This window comes from Manis pentadactyla, chromosome 3 (genome assembly GCF_030020395.1).
Source record: "Manis pentadactyla isolate mManPen7 chromosome 3, mManPen7.hap1, whole genome shotgun sequence".
Lineage (NCBI taxonomy): Eukaryota > Metazoa > Chordata > Mammalia > Pholidota > Manidae > Manis > Manis pentadactyla.
In genome coordinates this window covers 100,957,121-100,979,108 of record NC_080021.1, presented here as the reverse complement: position 1 = coordinate 100,979,108, position 21,988 = coordinate 100,957,121, and the positions used below count along the sequence as shown (strand labels likewise).

The following is a 21,988-nucleotide window of genomic DNA, read 5'->3' as shown; positions in this document are numbered from 1 at the left end:
AGTGTCCATCAGTAGATGAATGGATAAAGAAGATGTGGTACATGTGTACAATGGAGTATTATTCAGCCATAAGAAGAAAACAAATCCTACCATTTGCAACAACATGGATGGAGCTAGACAGTATAGTATTATGCTCAATGAAACAAGCCAGGTGGAGAAAGACAAATACCAAATGATTTCACTCATTTTTGGAGTATAACATCAAAGTAAAACTGAAGGAACAAAACAGTAGCAGACTCAGACTCACCGACTCCAAGAAGGGTCTAACAGTTACCAAAGGGACAAGGGTAAGGAGAGTGGATCAGGAGGGAGGGAGAAGGGGATTTAAGGGGCACTACAATTAGCACTCACAACAGAGGTCTGTCACTGGCAAGGCAGTACAGCACAGAGAAGACAAGTAATGATTCTATAACATCTTACTATGCTGATGGACAGAAATTGCAATAGGGTGGGGGGAGGACTTGATAATATGGGTGAATGTTTAAACCACAATGTTGCTCATGTGAAATCTTCCTAAGATTGTATACCAATGATACCTTAATTTTTTTAAAAAGGCATACAGACTTTTTTACCACTGATTCTCATATGTGTACATTTTAACACTGGATATAAATGGATAAAATTTCCAATAATTAGTTTCCCCAAATTTCCAAAGAAAACTGTCCTAACAGCTAGTTTCCTGGTTCTTTCTGTAGTTTATATAAGAGGAAGAGAGAGAAAGAAACTGTCACCTGATTCTCATATATGAGAAGAGAAGAGTACCAAGAGGAAAGGCATCCTCTCTAGTAGGCAACTGGAACTTTTTGTAGTTAGTGACCTCATTACCCATTCCAGTGCAATCACCCTCAGTAAACATTGTGCAACTTAAACTATGCATGAATAAAATTTATAGCCAAAACCTAAAGCATTTCTTTGATAAAACTGCTTCTGATACAGAGGGAGTGTAAAATCACTCCTTTAGCCTCATGCATCAGACCATCTAGTCACCCAGGATGCCAGCAGTCCCTTCATATGAGTGCAGAGACTCAGAGCAAAGGAATAAGCAACATCATTCCCCCTCTTGAGGTAGGGCCCCATCTACTGCACTGGAATCATCCCTGGGACCGTTGCACTGAAATTCTCTATATCTCCTCTCTGGGAAGCACAGCCACCAGATGCCTCCTGCCCACACACAGTGCACAACGCACAGCAGCGGCACACTGCCCATCACCATGGGTGCAGCAGGTCCTTCTCTTCTTGCTCCTTCAACCAATAGGCAACCTTCCACTTTCGCCTTCCTACCTCTACCCCAGGAGCATTTAGACCCCAGAGTCTTTCCCTCTGCCACCCCCTCCCAGAGCCCATTCAGTTTAGACACGGGAGCAAGGGAAAGTCTTCTCTAAGGGTCTGCTGTCACAGTACTGAAGTGGGTGAAGTGAAGTATGGCAGCCTCCCTTGGAACATTTTCTACAGGAATAAGTACAAAGGGTGGTTAAATTTCATTGTACCATTAGTACAATAGTTCAGCTATATTATGGATTAAGTAGGCTTTCAGAAGGCCTGGGAAACTAGTCTACACAACACTTTTTCTATGGGAAAACTTGTTCTAAGCCATAATCAACAACCTTTGAAATTCAATCCCATTCATGAAATAAGCATTCCCTATACCCAGTCCTTGCTCTGAAGGATTTTTAGATATACCTTAAAAATGACTTAAAAAAAGGCATAGTCTCAAAGTCTATTATCCATGTCTAACAATAAAGCTGACAATACATTAGAAAATAAAAGGGTTTTTTCATTACTACTTCATTGCCATTTATCCTTAGGCCTATGTAAAATACTCCCACACTGAATGTATTATGCACACAACTTAGATATATGCTCATAACCAAAATTTTTATGCGTAGCACGGTAACCTACCTTGACATATTCTCTCTGCAACATGAATTTAATAATATCTGTTATGGATTCTTTAATATCAGCAGGAAGATTCTGTGAAAAAAAGCATAACTCATTTTGGAAGTTGTTGTGTAGTTACAGACTGCATTTATTCTAACTTCATATATTCTGTTTTTTAAAAATCAGTTAATAAAAGCATTTTTTGAGGAACCTCACCCTTTTCCGGAGCTTTCTGAAAAGGGGTCTGAGATAGGACTCAGTCTGTTTTTGAGTGGCACTGTTCAGTTTACCCTGCACGCTGCGTTTCACATAATCTTCTCTGCCATTCAATTCTTTAGCCCAAACACCAAGAAGAAACTGTTGAAAGATGGGGTAAATTTAGACTACAATGCCCCCCAGTGGTTCAGTAAGTCTGAAAGTTCTTAACACACAAAACAGTGTACTGTTGCGCTCAGCACAAATTTCTTGACTGATTAAAATATCATCGACTAATATTTAATTAATGAACTATTTCTGCTTATTTTGTCATCAATGTTTTCAAATAGTACCTCTGGCAAGTCACAAACTTCCCTATTTTCTCTATATATAATAAATTACATATATAGTATTATATGTATGCATGTATATATTATCTATGTATTATATATAATATGTATTATACATATTCTATACACACACATACACACCATTTTCTATATCTATATAAATACAGAAATATATGTATCTATAAATATAGATACACACACACACACACACACCCCTAGCTCATAGATAATCCATTTTTCCCTAAAAAGAACTATCAAATTTCATGGATAACTGATAGAAAAAATCTTTTTACTCTACATAAAGTTCAACCCACCTAGATTTATCAGCCATAATACTATATGTGCTGTGATATTTAATCGATCTTCCAAGTATGCTATAGTACAGGCACACCTCAGGACACCACAGGTTCAGTTCCAGATTATCACAATAAAGTGAGTCAAATTAATTTTTGGCTTCTCAGTGCATGTATGTTTACACTATACTATAGTCTAGTAAGTGTGCAATACCATTGTGTCTAAAAAAGCAACTGACATAATTTAAAAATACTTTACTGCTAAAACAATGCTAACTATTATCTGGGCTTTCAGTGAGTCATAATCACTGATCACAGATCACCAGAATAAAAATGGAAATTTTGTGAGAATTACCAAAGTATGACAGAGAGACATGAAATGAGCAAATACTGCTGAAAAACAGCACTGATAGACTTGTTTGACACAGGGTTGCCACCAACCTTTAATTTGTGACACACACACACACACAGTATGTGCAAAGCATAATAAAGTAAAGCGCAACAAAACCAGGCATGCCTGTATTTGAGGTTTCCACTTTTGTGGTAGAGATCACAATTCAATTAAACATTCCCACTAAAGCACCTGACTAAAAAAGAAGGAAGGAAAAAAGGAAATAAAGGCAACTACGGCCCATTCCCTGGAAAACTATCCTAGTGCCTCTTGGGTTTAACTGCACAAAGAGAACCCTTTCTAGGATGCAGCAAACAGTGAAGGCTAAAAAGGATGTACTCCCCTAGTGCATTATGTATGCATATCCTGTATAAAGAGAGGCTGTTACTCCAAGAGGAAATTCTAATTCATATTAGTTCCCATGTCCTGCGTAATTCCATGGTATGTCTTTAAAAGCTTGAGAACCTTGGTGACTAATATACTGTAATTAAACTCTAAATAAAATAGAAAAAATTCTTCCATTTAAATCTCTTAGCCTGAACACAAATAGTTTGTGAATAAATGCTAAAATGAAAATGATATTTGCACACTCTACCTAAACCAGTAAAGAGAGAAACGCTGAGAAAAAAGATGGAATTTAGTTAATCAAAGAACAAATAAACAGCTCTCTGTAGAAATGACAAAATGTAGTCTCTGAAGGGTTCCTGACGTGTTTGCTCTTTTCACTGCCAATGTCTTCCCACTTCTTTCCTTTTCTTGCTTCATCCATCACTTCTCATAAAAGCTTCAGGAATTCCTCCCCTCACTGCACTCCTCCTTACAGCGTTTTATAAAAACTTAATTGGTCATTCCAATGCTGTGATTCTTTTCTGCGTTTTAAGTCAGTTTTAAAGAAGTGCCACAAGTAAAGTAAATATACATTTCTTTGATTAACTTCTATACCCAAGTGCACAGCAGTATCATAAGCAGTGTACATGCAAGACATGTTTTTTACTGAGGATTTCCCCTCCCAGACTTTAACCTTTAAATACTCCAAAAATATAAGAACAGTTCTTAACCAATCAAAATGTCCTTCTTTCCTAGCAAAGAGTACATACCTTAAGGAATTTGGTAATGATGTCCATGTCTTTATGATCATCCCCTTTTCCTAAAGACTCTCCCAATGCCTTAAGAAAAACAATGATTCTGTTCATTAGTAAACAGCAACAACTGAATATATATGTTATCAACACCAGTCTAAGCTCGGTTCCTTATTACATACACTGTCCAATTTCTATTTAAAAACCTGGTGGAATCTGTAGATAAGTTAAAAAAAAAACAAAAACACTGATCTGCCATTTAATATAAAGAGCATGTTATCTTTTATGAATCAAAAGAACAGAACAAGAGTGAATGCTAACAGATATGAGGTTTCTTTTTAGGTTTAGATGTATTAAGGCATCAAATATGGATCTCATAAACAGTTGTAAGTGGAAAAAAGAAAGTAAAAAACAGCATGAAGAACTTCACATTCACAATACAGTATCAATTATGTATATCATAAACATATAAACACTACTGGTTTTAAAAGACCAACGAATAAAAAGATATACAGTGAACATACTGGAGTGATTACTCTTGAAGGCAGGAGGCAGGGGAATGTGAATGGAGAGTAAGAACAACAGGAGTGAGTAAATAAAAACATGAAATAAAAGAAGGGCCTTTGTAATGACCATAGATGACAGTGTGCTCTGAGTTGACAATCTGATGAACTCAACCGTCTGTCTGCTCTAGGGAATGAAAGGTGTGATGGGGGATAAAACAAGGTAGGTATAGAGATTACCTCTAACTCTTCAATTGTGGTGTTTTCTTCATGAACTTTCAAATCATTCTGTGTGTCTTCCTCTCCGGGTTCTTGACCACCTACAAGTTCATTGAGGTACTGCTGATCAATCTTATCCAAAGCTGCTTTCAGATCATTCCTCAATCCCTGAGAAAAGGTAAAAAATTACACTTTGGATGAAATTTCACTGAAGTGTTACTTTTGACTGGTTTTTGTCTAAAAATAAGTACAATTCTTTTTTTTACCCCACCAGGAGTTACAAGCTCAGTTAAACTAGAGACTCAAATAAGATTTCAATTTATTATACAGCTGTCATCACTGTTCAAATTCTTATGAATATTTTCAAATTTTTTTAAATGAATGCACAATAGCTAGTCTGATCAGAAAAATAAAACATACATGCATTATCAACCTTAACAATATTCGTAAGTGCTGTAATTTTTCTAATGAGGCCTAGTGAGAGGGACCAGACCTCCACTAGAGTCCCCAAACCATTTTTCCCAGTTAAAATGTCCAACCTCATTGCAACTACTTTGAACTTCTAAACACTCAAAAATATCAGGAGAATAAAACTCAGTGTCTCATCTATATCCTAGGCTTTTACTACATTTCTAACATATCAGAAACTTCCACATTCCATTCACATCCAACTTGCGACCATCTGAAAAAAATGGAAGCTTTAAAGCTGGACCCCTACCTTATACCATATGCAAAAATTAACTCACAATGATCAAAGACCTAAATGTAAGAGTTAAAACTATAAAACTCTTAGAAGAATACTTAGAGAAAAGGCTCCATAATACTGTATTTGGCAATTATTTTGTGGATACAATTCCAGAAGTACAGACAACAGAAGAAAAAACAGGCAACTTGGACTTCATCAAAATTAAAAACTGTGTGTCAAAAATATTATGAATAGAGTGAAAGACAACCCATGGAATAGGAGAAAATATTTGCAGAGTGTGTGTCTGATAAGGACTGATATCCAGAATACATAAGGAACTCATCTGACTAAGCATCTGACTGAGGAATTGTATCCAGAACATATGAAGAACACCTATAGTTCAAATAAAAAGACAAACAACCCAATTAAGACATGGACAAAAAATTTAATACACACTGCACAAAGAAAGATATGGCCAATAAGTCTATGAAAAGATGCTCTTAATCTTTTGTCATCAGGAAACTGAGACTAGAACCACACTGAGGTACCACCATCCATACACGAGAATGGTTAAAATTTAAAACAGTAACAAATGCTGATAACATTTGGAAATATTTAGCATTTCTTAAAAAGCAAACATTTATTAACTATTCAGCAATTGCGCTTCTAGGTATTTACCAAGAGACAGACATATTTACCCAACTGAAATAACCTAGGTCCAAAAAAGAGTTGTGTAACATGTGCATAGTTTTATTCTTAATAGCACAAAACTGAAAACAAATTGTGGAATATTCATACAATCAAGTTAATCAGCAATGAAAAGTACAAACTAGTGATCTCTGCAATAACTTGGATCACTTTAAAAAATACTATGTTGAGCAGAAGAAACCAGACTCCAGCCATATGAAATACTAAAGCAAGCAAAAATCAACCCATGGTGATAGAATTAAACAAGATGGTTGTCCAGGAGTAGAGGAGGAGCAATATTGGGACTGGCTAAGATAAGGCACTGGGGAACTTTAGTGTATAGTGAAAATGTTCTGTTTCTTTATAAGGATATAGTGGTTACACATTCATATGAACTTGTCAAAATGCACTGAACTATATGCTTAAGATACGTGCTTTTGTAAAAAAATTAAAGAAAACTTACATTCAGCAACAGTAATCTGACTTTATTTTTCCATTTTTGTGTAAAATAATGCAATTAGGCAAATTCCTTCAAACTCCACACTATTCTAGTTTACATGGTAGAGTGATAATTCAAGCTTTGTTCTCGGATCTTACCTTGTTAACTTCTGGTGTGAGAATCTCTATTTTTCTTAAACGTTGAAAGGCATCATAATCAGTTTCCCCAAATAGTCTGATTGGTTCTCCTCTTTCTCTCAATCTTCGGATAACCTATTAAAAAAACATATCAAAAGACAATAATAATTCCTCATGTTGTTGGTAATAGTTCATTCCTATTTTAGGTGGCAAAACACTTGTTTTGAAATGTACATGTGAAAAGTTGTTTTTTGTTTTTTTTAATTTTCCATGAACAGATATACTAAGTTATTATCACATCTTAAATAACTCTAACAGTTTGGGTCCTTTGTTTCAGGATCTTTGTAGTAGACTACACACAAAAAAACATTAAGATAGAAGTGATAACATTTACACAGAGAAGCCAAGTAAAATAAAGTCTGGAGTCAGCTGATAACTCAATGGCAATAGCCAAGAATTACTATCACAATAATACATCAAAACCAAAAACTTATCCCTCAGAAGAGTAATGAGTTATGATTAGAGAAGGGCTTTTGAGGGACTGATAATAATTTACTGACGGGTGATCATTCTATGGGTAGCTGTTTTGTCCTTACCCATTATATTGCACAGGCATGTTCTATACAGTCTTTGTATACATGTTCTATTTCATTAAAAGAAACAAAAACTGTTAATTGAAAATAAAGGTTACTCCAAATTTCAAAACAACCAAGAACTTTATCTGGGAACATAAACAGTATTACACTTAGAAAAGACTGGCAGAGCTCCTACTGGGTTAACTGAAGCTTGGTATGAAAAAGCGACTTATGAAATCATTTAGTGCTATCTCACATCAATGTAGAAACGATCTCAAAAACATCTTTGTGAGGTCCCTGTCTTACAAATGACAGGAATCACATCTCTTATGAAAAGGCACATTACATTTTTGGATAGGTATGTTTTGTATCTCAAACTTCTACCCATTATCTTAGTTCTACATGAGATCACAAAGAATCCTCAATTTTTTTTTCAAAATCAGAGCTGTTGCCAATGGATTTTTTTTAAGTCTAATATTATCTTCAGGCTAAGCATTCAAAACTCTTTCGTGTAATTTTCACATGATAGTTTCTAGTCAGCCATCCTTTCCCCTGAAAGTTTCTTTTTGTTCAAAATTCATTTTTGGTTTATGCCTTTCTGTGTAGTCTGATTCTTTATATCACATTAGCATCTTAAAATATTGCTATTTTTGTTTTTTTAAGGAAAGTATGGGCAAACACTTTGGGAGAGAGTATATACTGGAATAACAGGTCTTTAGAGCCCACTGGGACTATGTACCAAAGTCTTAGAAATGTACATAGTCTTTAGTCCACAGACCCTAGAAATCATGCTTCCAGAAAATTTTCCAAAGGAAATAATCTTAACTATGCATACAATGATGGCTATATAAGGATGTTCATCTTAGTCTCATTTATAACAGAGAAATACTGAAGCAATCTAAATGACCATAAATAAAGAACTGGTTTTAAAAAGAATAACTGTTTAAAATTAGTACGGGAAATTACACAGTCATAAATAATTATACAGATCTCTCTATATTTACCTAGAAAAACATATTAAGAGAACATTACAAAATGGTATGTATTTTAATTCATAATTATTTTGAATATATCCACTCAATTATACTTAGAACGTGTTTTTCAAAGTTTAGAAGGATATATTATTTTAATGTTTAAGGCAGCATCCAGAAAAGCAGAAATTAATTTAAAACTGGCTGGCTACAGAGTAATTTAGTTCAATAAGTCATCTTGTATGGGAAATAATGACATAAAACTTAATGAAAAGAAGTGTAAGTAAATGCAAATCTTATGAAGATTTTTCTTTTTTTCACGAAATACTCATATATAAACTTACTTCTTGCCTAGAAAGAGTCATGGGTAACTTTTCTTCTGCCAGTTCAAGTTCCAATACTGGATTCGATGATGTTAACGGTTCCTGGTCCTCCTCTTTTGGCTGTATCTACAGTAATGGCCAAAAGAAATGAAATTAAACTTTTAAAATATAATAGTTAATATTTCTCATTCTATGCATTAGCTATTCATAGAAATGAAGCATGTTTTAAGTATTGAAGGCTTTCTAAATGTTCCTCTGAGGAAAGAACTCATAATAAACATACAGGCTTTTGGAAGCTAATCGAAAATACCCATTTCAGAAACACCACAATTAGAAAGCATGCACGTAAGTGACAACGTTCTTGCTATAAACAGTGGCTTAAGTATAATGGTTTCGAAAATCAAAAACTTAACAGGCCTAAAATTTAGACTCATTTTCTTCTTAGATTCTAAGGAATTTTACTTTTTTCTGAAAAATAATCAACTTGCTTCTCCTCTTCAAGAATAATCAACTTACAGGGCTATTTGATCCTTGCTCTGGATTTAAAATGAAGACCAAAGAATTGTTTTCCAATAGAAATCTCTGACGCCTTAAACTCCAGCTTTTTCCTACCCTCCTTTTTGAAAGGTATTAAAAGTGCACAGAATCACTGCTAAACATGTAGAAAAATTCCCAGTGCTATCTAGAACTTGCCCACAACTGACTATGAGCTGAGCCTTGGGGAAAATAATGAAAAGTAACACCTCTCTACTCATACCACACAAAGAAAAGAGTAGTCATTCTTGTTCAAATGAAACTGCAGGAAAAAAAATCTCTTCAAATACTGTCTTGAGTCTGCTGCCCAAATCAGTTTAGGAAAATTGAGTTCAGCAATTTATAAGCCCCACTGTGTAGTCTGTCAAAAGATATTGAAACATGGTTTCCCATCTGGCCATAAGACAAATCTAAAATGCCAAAAGAAGATCAAAAAACACAAAAGAAGATCAATATTAAGGAAAAATGCACATTCAACTAAGAAAGGCTAATGGTTAAAATCACAGAATTTATGATTCTACAGTTTATGGTTAACAGTTATGTTATCAGTGTTAACAGTGCTAATAGAAAATTGAGGTAAGAAACAAAACTTCACATTTTCATAAGCCAAATGAACATCGAACTTTACAAAATGGTAACTAGTTTTTTATAAAAGAACAAAGTACATGCTCTATTTTCATTACTTCTGAGAGGCAAAAATTAAAAATGTTTTAGAAATAAAACCCTGTGCTTTCTAACCATAAAAAGTTATTCCTTAAAAAAAAAAAAATCTCAGGATGAAAAGCATTTTTAACTATAGAATGGCAGTTGATAGCTTTAAGGAAATAATCTAAGACATTTTTTCAGCGGGACTCACCCTTACATGCAATTTCTTTACAGTAATTATTTTGCTTCAGTGCTTCCTTTACATAAGGCAAAGAAGTACTGCCAAATAACTGAACAATCTAAACAAAGAAACACTGTCACTTTTACATTATTTTCCTACCTTATCAAAAAGTTGAAAAGGTTCAAATTTAGGGATCTGGGAAAGCTATAAGGCAGCAGACTAAACCATGGTTAAGTGATTCTTATTCCAAGAACAAGTGTGAGTTAGACAATGTTGGGCAAGCAAAAGATGAGAATTCTTCTTTCTGAACATTTATTCAATGGTTAGTACATAAAACATATTGTAATTTCCTAAACTAGAAGCAAATGAAATCAGTATTTTTAAGGAAAACGTCAAAATACAAATATAAACTTACATATTTTAGAAACTTATCAGAAATATACCTACATTTGTAACACCTGCCCTCTCCCAACACTACAAAATAAAAGCAAATACATATACGTATCATTTGCATTCCTCATGCTTCCTTCTAGAAATATTATGCCAGATAAATTTCCAGAACTTTCCCCATTACATGCACAAGAGCATCCTACTGATGTTTCCACAAGCAAAAAGTTGATTTCAAATTTATGATTTGGTAAAAGTACTTAAATAGCACCACTAAACTTTGTTTAAAAATTATTGAACTAGATATAGTCTTCTTTTAAAATAATTTCAACTTCACCTCTTAATCTTTAACCCCTCCCAATAAAAACCCTAATATATTATTCAACTAGGTAATCTCAAAGGTACTTTTCAGCCACGCTTCTAAAATGTAGTCTTCCAGACAACTCATTTGTTTCTAACAAATATTTCAAGATTTTATTTTCTATCCAGCAAACTAAGGAGTGTTTGAAATGTAATACCTTATTACACAAAAGCATATAAATGTTGTATGTCACTATATCTTAGGCAGAGGTATTGACGGCCAAAGGAATTATTAACAATGCAAACATGAACACAATGTCTTAAAATATTCAGGAAAAAGCAGGGAAAATACCACTGCTGTTGAATGAGTAACTGCTTTGAACCCTTTAAAAATAGACTTTTATTGGGAGAGGTGGGGAGAGGAGTGGTGGCAGAGATGAAAACGAAGCAGAATCAGATCCAGGAATTAATTAAAGAAAAAAAATTCAAGCTTTGATCTCAAGCCACTTCATGCTGTCCACAAAAAGCCAAATCATTCCAAGCCACAAGTCATGCATGTATTTCCTGAATTCAAGATTTAAAAAAAGAAGAAAAAAAAATAAAAACAAAACTCATACCTCTCCAGATGGCTTCTCACTTATAGGCTAATGTATAACATTAATAAATTGAACAGAGATCAATAATTTTGTCACTTTAACAACTATATAAATTTAAACTCAGAAACATACAATTTAACATAAAAAGGCATTCATACCTTGTAACCACATCTTTCAAAATATGCTTCCTCTTCTTTTTTTGCAAGTTCACTACGTTTGAAATATTTTTTATTTTCCTGTTGAAGAAAGAAATGTTAACAATGTAATATGTCCTTGGTGATATATGGGAAGATGGCAGTGTAGAGACAGCTTGAATTCACCTCTACACTGAATCTACACCTACACACAGAGGAGGTCATCATCTTGAAGAAAAACTGGGGACTAAGGGAACACCTTCTGCACAAGTGATAGAAAGATCACATAAAAAGTGGCAGGAGAAACAAAGACACAGTAATGGAGAGAACGTCACCCCCAGTGCAACAATCAGCCAGCTGAGGAACCATAATTCCCAGCCCTGGGGCATAGGGAAAAATAAAAGGCCACACTTTAAAGTGTACCTAGACTGTGAAAAACCCTGGTATTTGGAACTGAAGCACCAGTCATTTGGTGAGGGAGCAGCCAGAATTTTCTTAATTGGAGGTCTGGCAAATACAATCATTTGCGTTCCTTCTCCACATTGATAATGACACCAGAAGGATGGTTGGGACACACATCCCAATTTCAGACTTGGTCTAGACTTGGTCTTCCTAGCCCACACCCAGAGGACAGCTGGGAGGGTGCATTTGGACTGGAGCTTCCCCAAGGGCATGGAGCCAGTCATGCCTGACCCCTGAAGAGTGCACTCCCACCAGCAATGCACCATGGGAGCTGACCCAGTAAGTGTGGAGGCAGACTTTGCTATGGACAGCACCTGAACCTTGGGTTACACCACAGGAGTGGAGCCGGTCAATACAGTCTGCTGAGAGTTCCTAAGTCACTGCTGCTCATGGGTGCGGAGCCAGTAGATGCAGAGGAAGGACCTCCCTGGAGGTCAGGCCTGCACTTGCAGCTGTACTGTGGACACAACACTGGTTGCTGCTCATCCTTGAAGAGTGCACCTGAACATACTTCATCCTCACCAGAATGGAATCCATCAGTATTCACTCAGGAGCCTTTCCGATCAGGCCTTCTAACTGTTCCCCCCTCCAACCACATCTTGAAAGCCCTGACACAAGGACACCCCCATCTCATGCTCACTATGCTTTTAGTCAACCAGCCAAAACCTCCAGGCACACCCAGTCTATCATTCCTACACAGTCAATCCTTCAAGCCTGGGAGTGGTAGCCTTTTCTACTAATTCACAGAATCAAGCACAGAAAGCCAACCAAAATGAGGAACAGGAGAATGTGCTCAAAACAAAAGAACATAACAAAACTTCAGGAAAAAACCTACATGAAACAGAATTAAGCAATCTATTGGATGAAGAGTTCAATTTAATGATTATAAAGATGCTAGCCAAAGTTGAAGGAAGAGTGGAACTCAGTTAGAACCTTTACAAAGAAACAGAAACATAAAACAGAACCAATTGGAGATGGAGAATACAATAAATAAAATGAAAAAAAAAAACACTAAAGGGAATCAACAGTAGATTAGAGAACGCAGAACAACAGATCAGCGATTTGGAAGACAGAGTGATAAGAAAGCACTCAAGCTGCACAGTAAAAAGAAAAAAGAGGAAGAAGAAATGAGGATAAGTTAAGGGAACTCTGGGACAATATCAAATGTCCAAACATTTGCATTATAGGAGCCTCAGAAGAACAAGAGAGAGAGAAAAAGAGTAGAGAAATCACTTGAAAAAATAATAGCTGAAAACACCCTTAACCTAGGGAAGGAAAGAGACATCTAAGTTCAGGAAGCAGACAGCTCCTCAAACACGATAAATCCAAGGAGGTCCACACCAAGACACATCATAATGAATATGTCAAAGATCAAAGATTTCAGAGAGAATCTTAAAAAAAATGAGAGAAAGCAGTGAGTTACCTACAAGGGAAACCCCATAAGGCAATCAGCTGCTTTTTCAGCAGAAACTCTATAGGAAAGAAGGGAGTGACATGATATAATCAAAATGCTGAAAGAGAAAAACCTCCAACCAAGAATATGCTACCCAGAAAGTTATCATTCAAAATAAAAGGGACAATAAACAGCTTCACAGATAAATGTTAAAAATGTTCACCACCACTAAACCAGCCTTATAAGAAATGTTAAAGGATCCTCTTTAAGAGGAAAAGACCCTAACTAAAAGGAAGAAAAAATGTGAAAGTGAAAATTTCACTGGTAGAAGCAAACGTATATGACAGTAGATCACTTTAAAGCTAAAATGAAGATCCAAAAGACAAAAGCAATAAAATGTATCTAAAACTTAGTTAATGGATCACTAAATAAAAGAGGAATAAAAGGAGGAATCATATACATAAAATGAGGAGCAAAAAATATAGTGTTGTTAGAATGTGTTAGAACTCAAGTGACCATCAACTTATCATACATTGCTATGTATGTAAATCATGTAAGAATCCATGGAAAGCACAAATCAAAAACCTATAATGGATACACAAACAACAAAGAGAAGGGAATTCAAGTGTAACACTAAAGAAGTCTTAAGGCACAAGGGAAAGCAAGAGGGGAAGAAAGGATCAGAGAACAACAAAAAAACTAAAGAGGAAACATCTAACAAAAATGGCAATAACTACATACCTATCACTAATTACTTTAAATGTAAATGGACTAAATGTTCCAATTAAAAGACACAGGGTGACTTAATAGATAAATACACAAGACCCATCTATTTGCTGACAAGAAGAGATTCACTTTAGACCTAACGACACATACACACACACTGAAACAAAAAGGATGGAAAAAGATACTCCATGCAAATAGGAGTGAAAAAAAATTGGAGTAGCAATACTTTTAGCAGACAAAATAGACTTTAAAACAAGCACTGCAACAAGACAAAGGACATTATATAATGATTAAGGGCACAATCTACCAAGAAGACATAATAATTTTAAATATCTAAACACTCAACAGAAGAGCACCTAAATACATAAAGTAAACATTAACAGACATAAAGGGAGAGATTGACAGTAACACAGTCTAATAGAAGGAGATTTTAACACCTCATTTAATGGATACATCATACAGACAGAAAATCAGTAAGGCAATGGTAGATTAGAACAACACATCAGACCAAACAGAATTAACAGATATGTACAGAACATCACATCCAGAAACAGTAGAATACACATTCTTTTCAAGCACACAGAACATTCTCCAGAATAGATCATGTTAGGCTACAAAGCAAGCTTCAATAAATTTAAGATTATTAAAATCACATCAAGCATCTTTTCCTACCACAATGATATGAAACTGGAAATCAATTACAAGAAAAAAAATGGAAAAAACACAAACATGTGGAGGCTATATAGCATGCTACTACACCAATAGGTCATCAAAGAAATAAAAAAAATACTTGAAGTATATGAAAATAGAAATACAATAGTTCAAAATCTTCAGGATGCAGGAAAAGATGTCCTAAGGGGGAAGTTTATAATGATACAGATCTCTCTCAAGGAGCAAGAAACATGTTAATCTAAACCTACACCTAAAGGAAATAGAAAAAAGCAGAACAAAGCCCAATGTTGGTAGAAGAAAGGAAATAAAGATCAGAGTGGAAACTGATGACATAGAGACTTTTAAAAAATACAAAATATCAATGAATTTGAGGGCTGGTTCTTTGAAAAGATAAAAAAAATTGATTAACTTTTAGCTAGACTCATCAAGAAAAAAACAGAGCACCCAAAGTCAGAAATGAAAGAGAAGTTACAACTGACATCACAGAAATACAAGTAATTATAAGAGATTATAGCGAAAAATTATATGCCAACAAACTTGAAAACTGAGAAGAAATGAATACATTCCTAGAAACATACAATATTCTAAGACTGAACCAGAAAGAAATATAAAATTTGAACAGACCAATTACTAGTACTGAAATTGAATTGGTAATCAAAAAACTCCCAACAAACAAAAGTCCAGAACCAGATAGCTTCACGTGTGAATTCTACCAAACATTTAAAGAAGAGCTGATACCTCCCCTACTCAAACTATTCCAAAAAATTTATGAGGAAGGAAAGCTTCCAAATTCATTCTTTGAGGCCAGCATTACTTTGGACCAAAACTAAACAAGGACACAACAGAAAAAGAAAATTACAGACCAATATCCCTGATGAACATACATGCAAAAATCCTCAACGAAATACGAGCAAGTCAAATTCAAAAATAGATTAAAAAATTCATTCACCACAAGCAAGTAGGATTTAACCCTGGATGCAAGGGTGGCTCAATATTGACAAATCAGTGTAATATACCACATTAACAAAAGGAAGGATAGAAACTGTATGATCATTAAACACATGCAAAAAAAGCATTTGACAAAGTTCAACATCTATTCATGGTAAAACCACTCCACTAAGTGGGTACAGAGGGCATATTCTTCAACATAATAAAGGGCATGTATGATAAATCCACAGCTCAAAATGGCAAAAAGCTGAAAACTTTTTCTCTAAAACCAGAAATAAGAAAAGGATGCCCACTATCACCACTTTTATTCAACAAAGTCCTGTAACTCCTATCCATAGCAATCAGACAAGAAAAAGAAAAAGTATACAAATTGGTAAGGAAGAAGTAAAACTGTCCCTATCTGTAAATGACATGATAGAAGTCCCTAAAGACTCCATGAAAAAACTATTCAAATAAATGAAATCAGTAAAGTTGTAGGATACAGAATCAATGTAAAGAAACCTGTTGCATTTCTATATACAAATAATGAACCAGCAGAAAGAGGAAGTAAGAAACCAACCCCATTTACAACTGCACCAAAGAGAATAAAATACCCAGAAATAAATTTAACCTAGAAAGACCTATACTCTGAAAACTATAAAATACTGAAGAAGACAAAAATAAATGGAAAGCTATTCTATATTCATGGATAGGAAGAATTAACATTGTTAAAATGGTCATACTTCCCAAAGCAATCTAGAGTCAATGCAATCCCTATCGAAATACCAATGGGGAGGGATTAAAGACAGCGGCATGAGAGGTGAGATAGAGGCTTCCTCCTAAACCCACATATAATACAAAAATATAATTAATATGACTAATCCTGAAAGAGCAACAGGAAAGACGGCTGTGCCAAACACCTGGAGAGAACAAACCTCATGAAACAGCGTAACATACTAAAGCCTTGGCCTGATGGGACCCAAGCCCTTCCCCCAACCCAGCTAACTGGGGGGAGGAAGAGAAACAGAGCGGGGAGGGAATGGAGGCCTGGGACTGCTGAATACCTAACTCCGGAGATCTGCTCTGGGAGCACAAACGTACATTTCATGGTGCTTGCACGGTACTCTCGTGACTAGGAGGTTTAAAAGCTAAGACAGGCAGAATACCTGGAAAGACTGAGATTCCAGCCACGTGTGGAAAGCAGGGATCCATATCTGGCTGCTCAGGGACAAAAGGAAAGCAAGCAGTCTGAGAGACTTCCTAACAACAAGAGGGCTGCCAAAGGGGCAAGGATTGCACAGAGCTTACTGCTCAGAAGAAAGGACAGGTAGACAAAATTGTCCATATGCACTCTGCCCAGCAGGTTGGGAACTGTCTCCATCTTCAGGTGCTCCAGCTCCCTGGCAAGCTACACAGCTCGAGGACCCGCTCTGTGATACCCAGTCTACTGAGCCTTTCTCCCAGCGAGGCCCACCTGGCTCACAAAACGGGAAACCCTACCCTGGCATTAGGCCAACCAGAGAGAAGCACTGTCTACAACAACTACAAACCCAAAGCACAGAGGCTTATACCTGTGTGCTCGGCCCACTGGTTCTGGCAGTGGAGACAGGCACAGCAGCCGGGAAGCAGGAAACAGCTCTTTACTCCCCCCAGGCACCAATACCACTCTCCAGCAACCCCCAACATTGCTTCAGGGGAAGAGCAGCCCCAGACAGTAGAGCTTCTGGGAATTAGAGGGTGCCATATAGAAATATGAACTGCTAAAGAAACCTGGTTCAAAGTAAAATTATAAATACAACACCTGAGAAAGATTCAAATGAAATCTACCTCATGAATCTTCCCAAAACGATTTCAAAATAAAAATAATGAACATGCTCATGGAGGTACAGAAAAATATTCAAGAACTCAGGACTGAATTCCAGTGGGAGATCCAATCATTGAAAAGTACAATGGAGGGTATTAAAAGCAGATTAGACATGGTGGAGGAGACGATAAATGAAATAGAAATTAGAGATGAACACAAAGAAGCTGAGACATAGAGAGAAAAAAGGATCTCTAAGTATGAAAGAATATTGAGAGAACTGTGTGACCAATCAAAACGGAACAATATTTGCACTACAGGGGTACCAGAAGAAGAAGAGAGAGAAAAAGGATAGAAAGTGTCTTTGAGTAGGTAATTGCTGAAAACTTCCCCAATCTGGGGAAGGAGACAGTCTCTCAGGCCATGGAGATCCACAGATCTCCCAACACAAGGGACCCAAGGAAGCAACACCAAGACATATAGTAATTAAAATGGCAAAAATCAAGGATAAGGACAGACTATTAAAAGCAGCCAGAGAAAGAAATAAGATGACATACAAAGAAAAGCCCATCAGGCTATCATCAGACTTCTCAGCAGAAACCTTACAGGCCAGAAGGGAGTGGCATGATGTATTTAATGCAACAAAGCAGAAGGGCCTCAAACCAAGAATACTTTATCAGACAAGATTATCATTTAAATTTGAAGGAGGGATTAAACAATTTCCAGATAAGCAAAAGCTGAGAGAATTTACCTCCCACAAACCATCTCTACAGTGTATTTTGGAGGGACTGCTATAGATGGAAGTGTTCCTAAGGTTTAATAGCTCTCACCAGAGGTAATAAATCCACAGTAAAAAAAGTAAAACAGTTAATTACTAAGCATAATGCAAAATTAAAACAACTATCCCCAAAGTATATCAAGGGATAAAGAGTACAGAATATGACACCTAATATATAAAGAATGGAGGAGGAAGAAAAAGGAGGAGAAAAAAAGAACCTTTAGATTGTGTTTGTAACAGCATATTCAGTGAGGTAAGTTAGACTCTTAGATAGTAGGGAAGTTAACCTTGAACCTTTGGTAACCACAAATCTAAAGCCTGCAATGGCAATAAGCACATACCTATCGATAATTACCCTAAATGTAAATGAACTGAATGTACCAATCAAAAGACATAGAATCACTGAAGGGATGAAAAAACAAGACCTTTCTATATGCTGCCTACAAGAGACTCACTTTAAACCCAAAGACATACAAAGACTAAAAGTGAAGGGATGGAAAAAGATGTTTCATGCAACTAATAGGGAGAAAAAAGCAGGAGCTGCAGTACTTGTATCAGACAAAATAGACTTCAAAACAAGGTCACAAGAGACAAACAAGGACATTACATAATGATAAAGGGGTCAATCCAACAAGAAGATATAACTATTATAAATATCTATGTGCCCAACACAGGATCACCTACATATGTGAAACAAATAATAACAGTATTAAAAGGAGAAATAGAATGCAATGTATTCATTCTAGGAGACTTCAACACTCCACTCACTCTGAAGGACAGATCAACCAGACAGAAAATAAGTAAGGACACAGAGGCACTGAAAACACATTAGAACACATGGATCTAACAGACATCTACAGAACTCTACACCCAAAAGCAGAAGAATGCACATTCTTCTCAAGTGCACATGGAACATTTTCAAGAATAGATCATATACAAGGCCACAAAAAGAGCCTCAGTAAATTTAAAAAGATTGAAATTGTACCAACCAGTTTCTGAGACCACAAAGGTACGAAACTAGAAATAAATTATGCAAAGAACATGAAAAAGTCCACAAACACATGGAGGCTTCACAACATGCTCCTAAATAACCAATGGATCAATGACCAAATAAAAACAGAGATCAAGCAATATATGGAGACAAATGACAACAATAATTAAACATGGCAAAATCTGTGGGACACAGCCAAGGCTGTGCTAAGAGGAAAGTATATTGAAATACAGGCTTACCTCAGGAAAGAAGAACAATCCCATACGATCACTCTAAACCCACAATTAATGAAACTAGAAAGAGAAGAACAAATGAGGCCCAAAGTCAGTAGAAGGAGGGACATAATAAAGATTAGAGTACAAATAAATAAACTCGAGAATAATAAAACAATAGAAAGACTCAATGAAAGCAAGGGCTGGTTCTTCGAGAAAATAAACAAAATACATAAACGCCTAGCCAGACTTATCCAGATAAAAAGAGAGCCTACACACATAAACAGAATCAGAAATGATAAAGGAAAAATCACTACAGACCCCACAGAAATACAAAGAATTATTAGAGAACACTATGAAAAATTATATGCCAACAAACTGGATGACCTAGGAAGACCTAATAATCATCCTCCTTAAAGTCTTCGAAAAAGTGGAATAGGAGGAATACTTTCAAACTCATTCTATGAGGCCAGCATTACCCAAATACCAAAACCAGGCAAAGACACCACAAAAACAGAAAACTACAGACCAATATCCCTCTTAACATAGATGCAAAAATACTCAACAAAATATTAGCAAACCAAATTCAAAAATATATCAAAAAGATTATCCTTCATGATCAAGGAGGATTTATTCCAGGGATGCAAGGATGGTACAACATTCGAAAATCCATCAACATCATCCACTACATCGACAAAAAGAAGGACAAAAACCACATGATCATCTCCACAGATGCCGAAAAAGCATTGGACAAAATTCAACATTCATTCATGATAAAAACTCTCAACAAAATGGGTATAGAGGGCAAGTACCTCAACATAACAAAGACCATATGAGACAAACCCACAGCCAACATCATACTTAACAGTGAGAAGCTGAAAGTCCTTTCTTTAAGATCAGGAATAAGACAAGGATGCCCACTCTCTCCACCTTTATTCAACATAGTTCTGGAGGTCCTCACCACAGCAATCAGACAACACAAATAAATAAAAGGCATTCAGATCAGCAAGGAACAGGTTAAACTGTCATTGTTTGCAGATGACATGATATTGTACATAAAAAATCCTAAAGAATCCACTTCAAAACTACTAGATCTAAAAGCTGAATTCGGCAAAGTTGCAGGATACAAAATTAGTACACAGAAATCTGTTGCATTCCTTTACACTAACAATGAACTAGCAGAAAAAGAAATCAGGAAAACAGTTCCATTCACAATTGCATCAGAAAGAATAAAATACCTAGGAATAAACCTAACGAAGGAAGTGAAGGACCTATACACTGAAAACTACAAGACACTCATGAGAGAAATTAAAGAAGATACCAATAAATGGAAACACATCCCGTGCTCATGGATAGAAAGAATATTGTCAAAATGGTCATCTGCCTAAAGCAATCTACAGATTCAATTCAATCCCTATCAAAACACCAACAACATTCTTCAAAGGACTAGAGCAAATAGTTCTAAAATTCATATGGAACCACAAAAGAACCCAAATAGCCAAAGCAATCCGCAGAAGGAAAAATAAAGTGGGGGGGATTATTACGCTCCCGAACTTCAAGCTCTACTACAAACCCACAGTAATCAACTTAATTTGGTACTGGCACAAAAACAGAGCCATTGATCAATGGAATAGAATAGAGAGCCCAGATATAAATCCAAGCATATATGGTGAACTAATATACGATAAAGGAGCCATGGACATACAATGGGGAAATAACAACCTCTTCAACTGAACTGGTGTTGACAAAACTAGGCAGATACATGTAAGAGAATGAAACTGGACTATTGTCTAACTCCACACACAAAAGTAAACTCAAAATGGATCAAAGACCTGAATGTAAGTCATGAAACCACAAAACTCTTAGCAGGAAACATAGGCTAAATCTCTTGAATATAAAGATGAGCAACCTTTTCCTGAACACATCTCCTCAGGCAAGGGAAACAAAAGCAAAAAATGAACACATGAGACTACATCAAAACCTTCTGTACAGCAAAGTAAACCATCAGCAGGACAAAAAGGTATCCACAGTATGGGAGAATATATTCATAAGTGGTATCTGATAAGGGGTTGACACCCAAATTATATAAAGAGCTCATGCACCTCAACAAACAAAGAGCAAATAAGCCAATTAAGAAATGGGCAGAGGATCTGAACAGACACTTCTCCAAAGAAGAAATTTAGGTGGCCAAAAGGCATATGAAAAGATGCTCCACATCGCTAATCATCAGAGAAATGCAAATTAAAACCACAATGAGATATCACCTCACACCAGTTAGGATGGCCAACATCAAAAAGACAAACAACAACAAATGTTGGCAAGGTTGTGGAGAAAGGGGAACCCTCCTACACTGCTGGTGGGAATGTAAACTAGTTCAACCATTGTGGAAAGCAGTATGGAGGTTCCTCAAAAAACTCAAAATAGAAATACCATTTGACCCAGGATTTCCACTCCTAGGAATTTACCCTAAGAATGCAGGAGCCCAGTCTGAAAAAGACATATGCACCCCTATGTTTATCTCAGC

The 21,988-nt window shown here is 36.0% G+C and overlaps 1 protein-coding gene across 13 annotated transcripts in view; it reads right to left on the bottom strand.

Moving 5' to 3' along the window:
- The window catches only part of PRPF18 (pre-mRNA processing factor 18), a 78,031-nt gene that overhangs the window by 48,265 nt on the left and 7,778 nt on the right, over positions 1–21,988 (bottom strand). For 11 of the 13 annotated variants that reach the window (XM_036908072.2, XM_057498218.1, XM_057498216.1 and 8 more), the window contains exons 2-9: positions 11,527–11,604; positions 11,390–11,416; positions 8,747–8,851; positions 6,878–6,991; positions 4,930–5,076; positions 4,205–4,273; positions 2,095–2,235; positions 1,900–1,971 (exon numbers count right to left, since the gene is read on the bottom strand). In XM_036908072.2, the coding sequence (XP_036763967.1) occupies positions 1,900–1,971; positions 2,095–2,235; positions 4,205–4,273; positions 4,930–5,076; positions 6,878–6,991; positions 8,747–8,851; positions 11,390–11,416; positions 11,527–11,604 (753 nt within the window). Of the gene's footprint in view, positions 1–1,899; positions 1,972–2,094; positions 2,236–4,204; positions 4,274–4,929; positions 5,077–6,877; positions 6,992–8,746; positions 8,852–9,482; positions 9,670–11,389; positions 11,417–11,526; positions 11,605–21,988 lie in introns of all 13 variants that reach the window. The other 2 variants (XM_057498227.1, XM_036908074.2) reach the window with 2 other exon arrangements.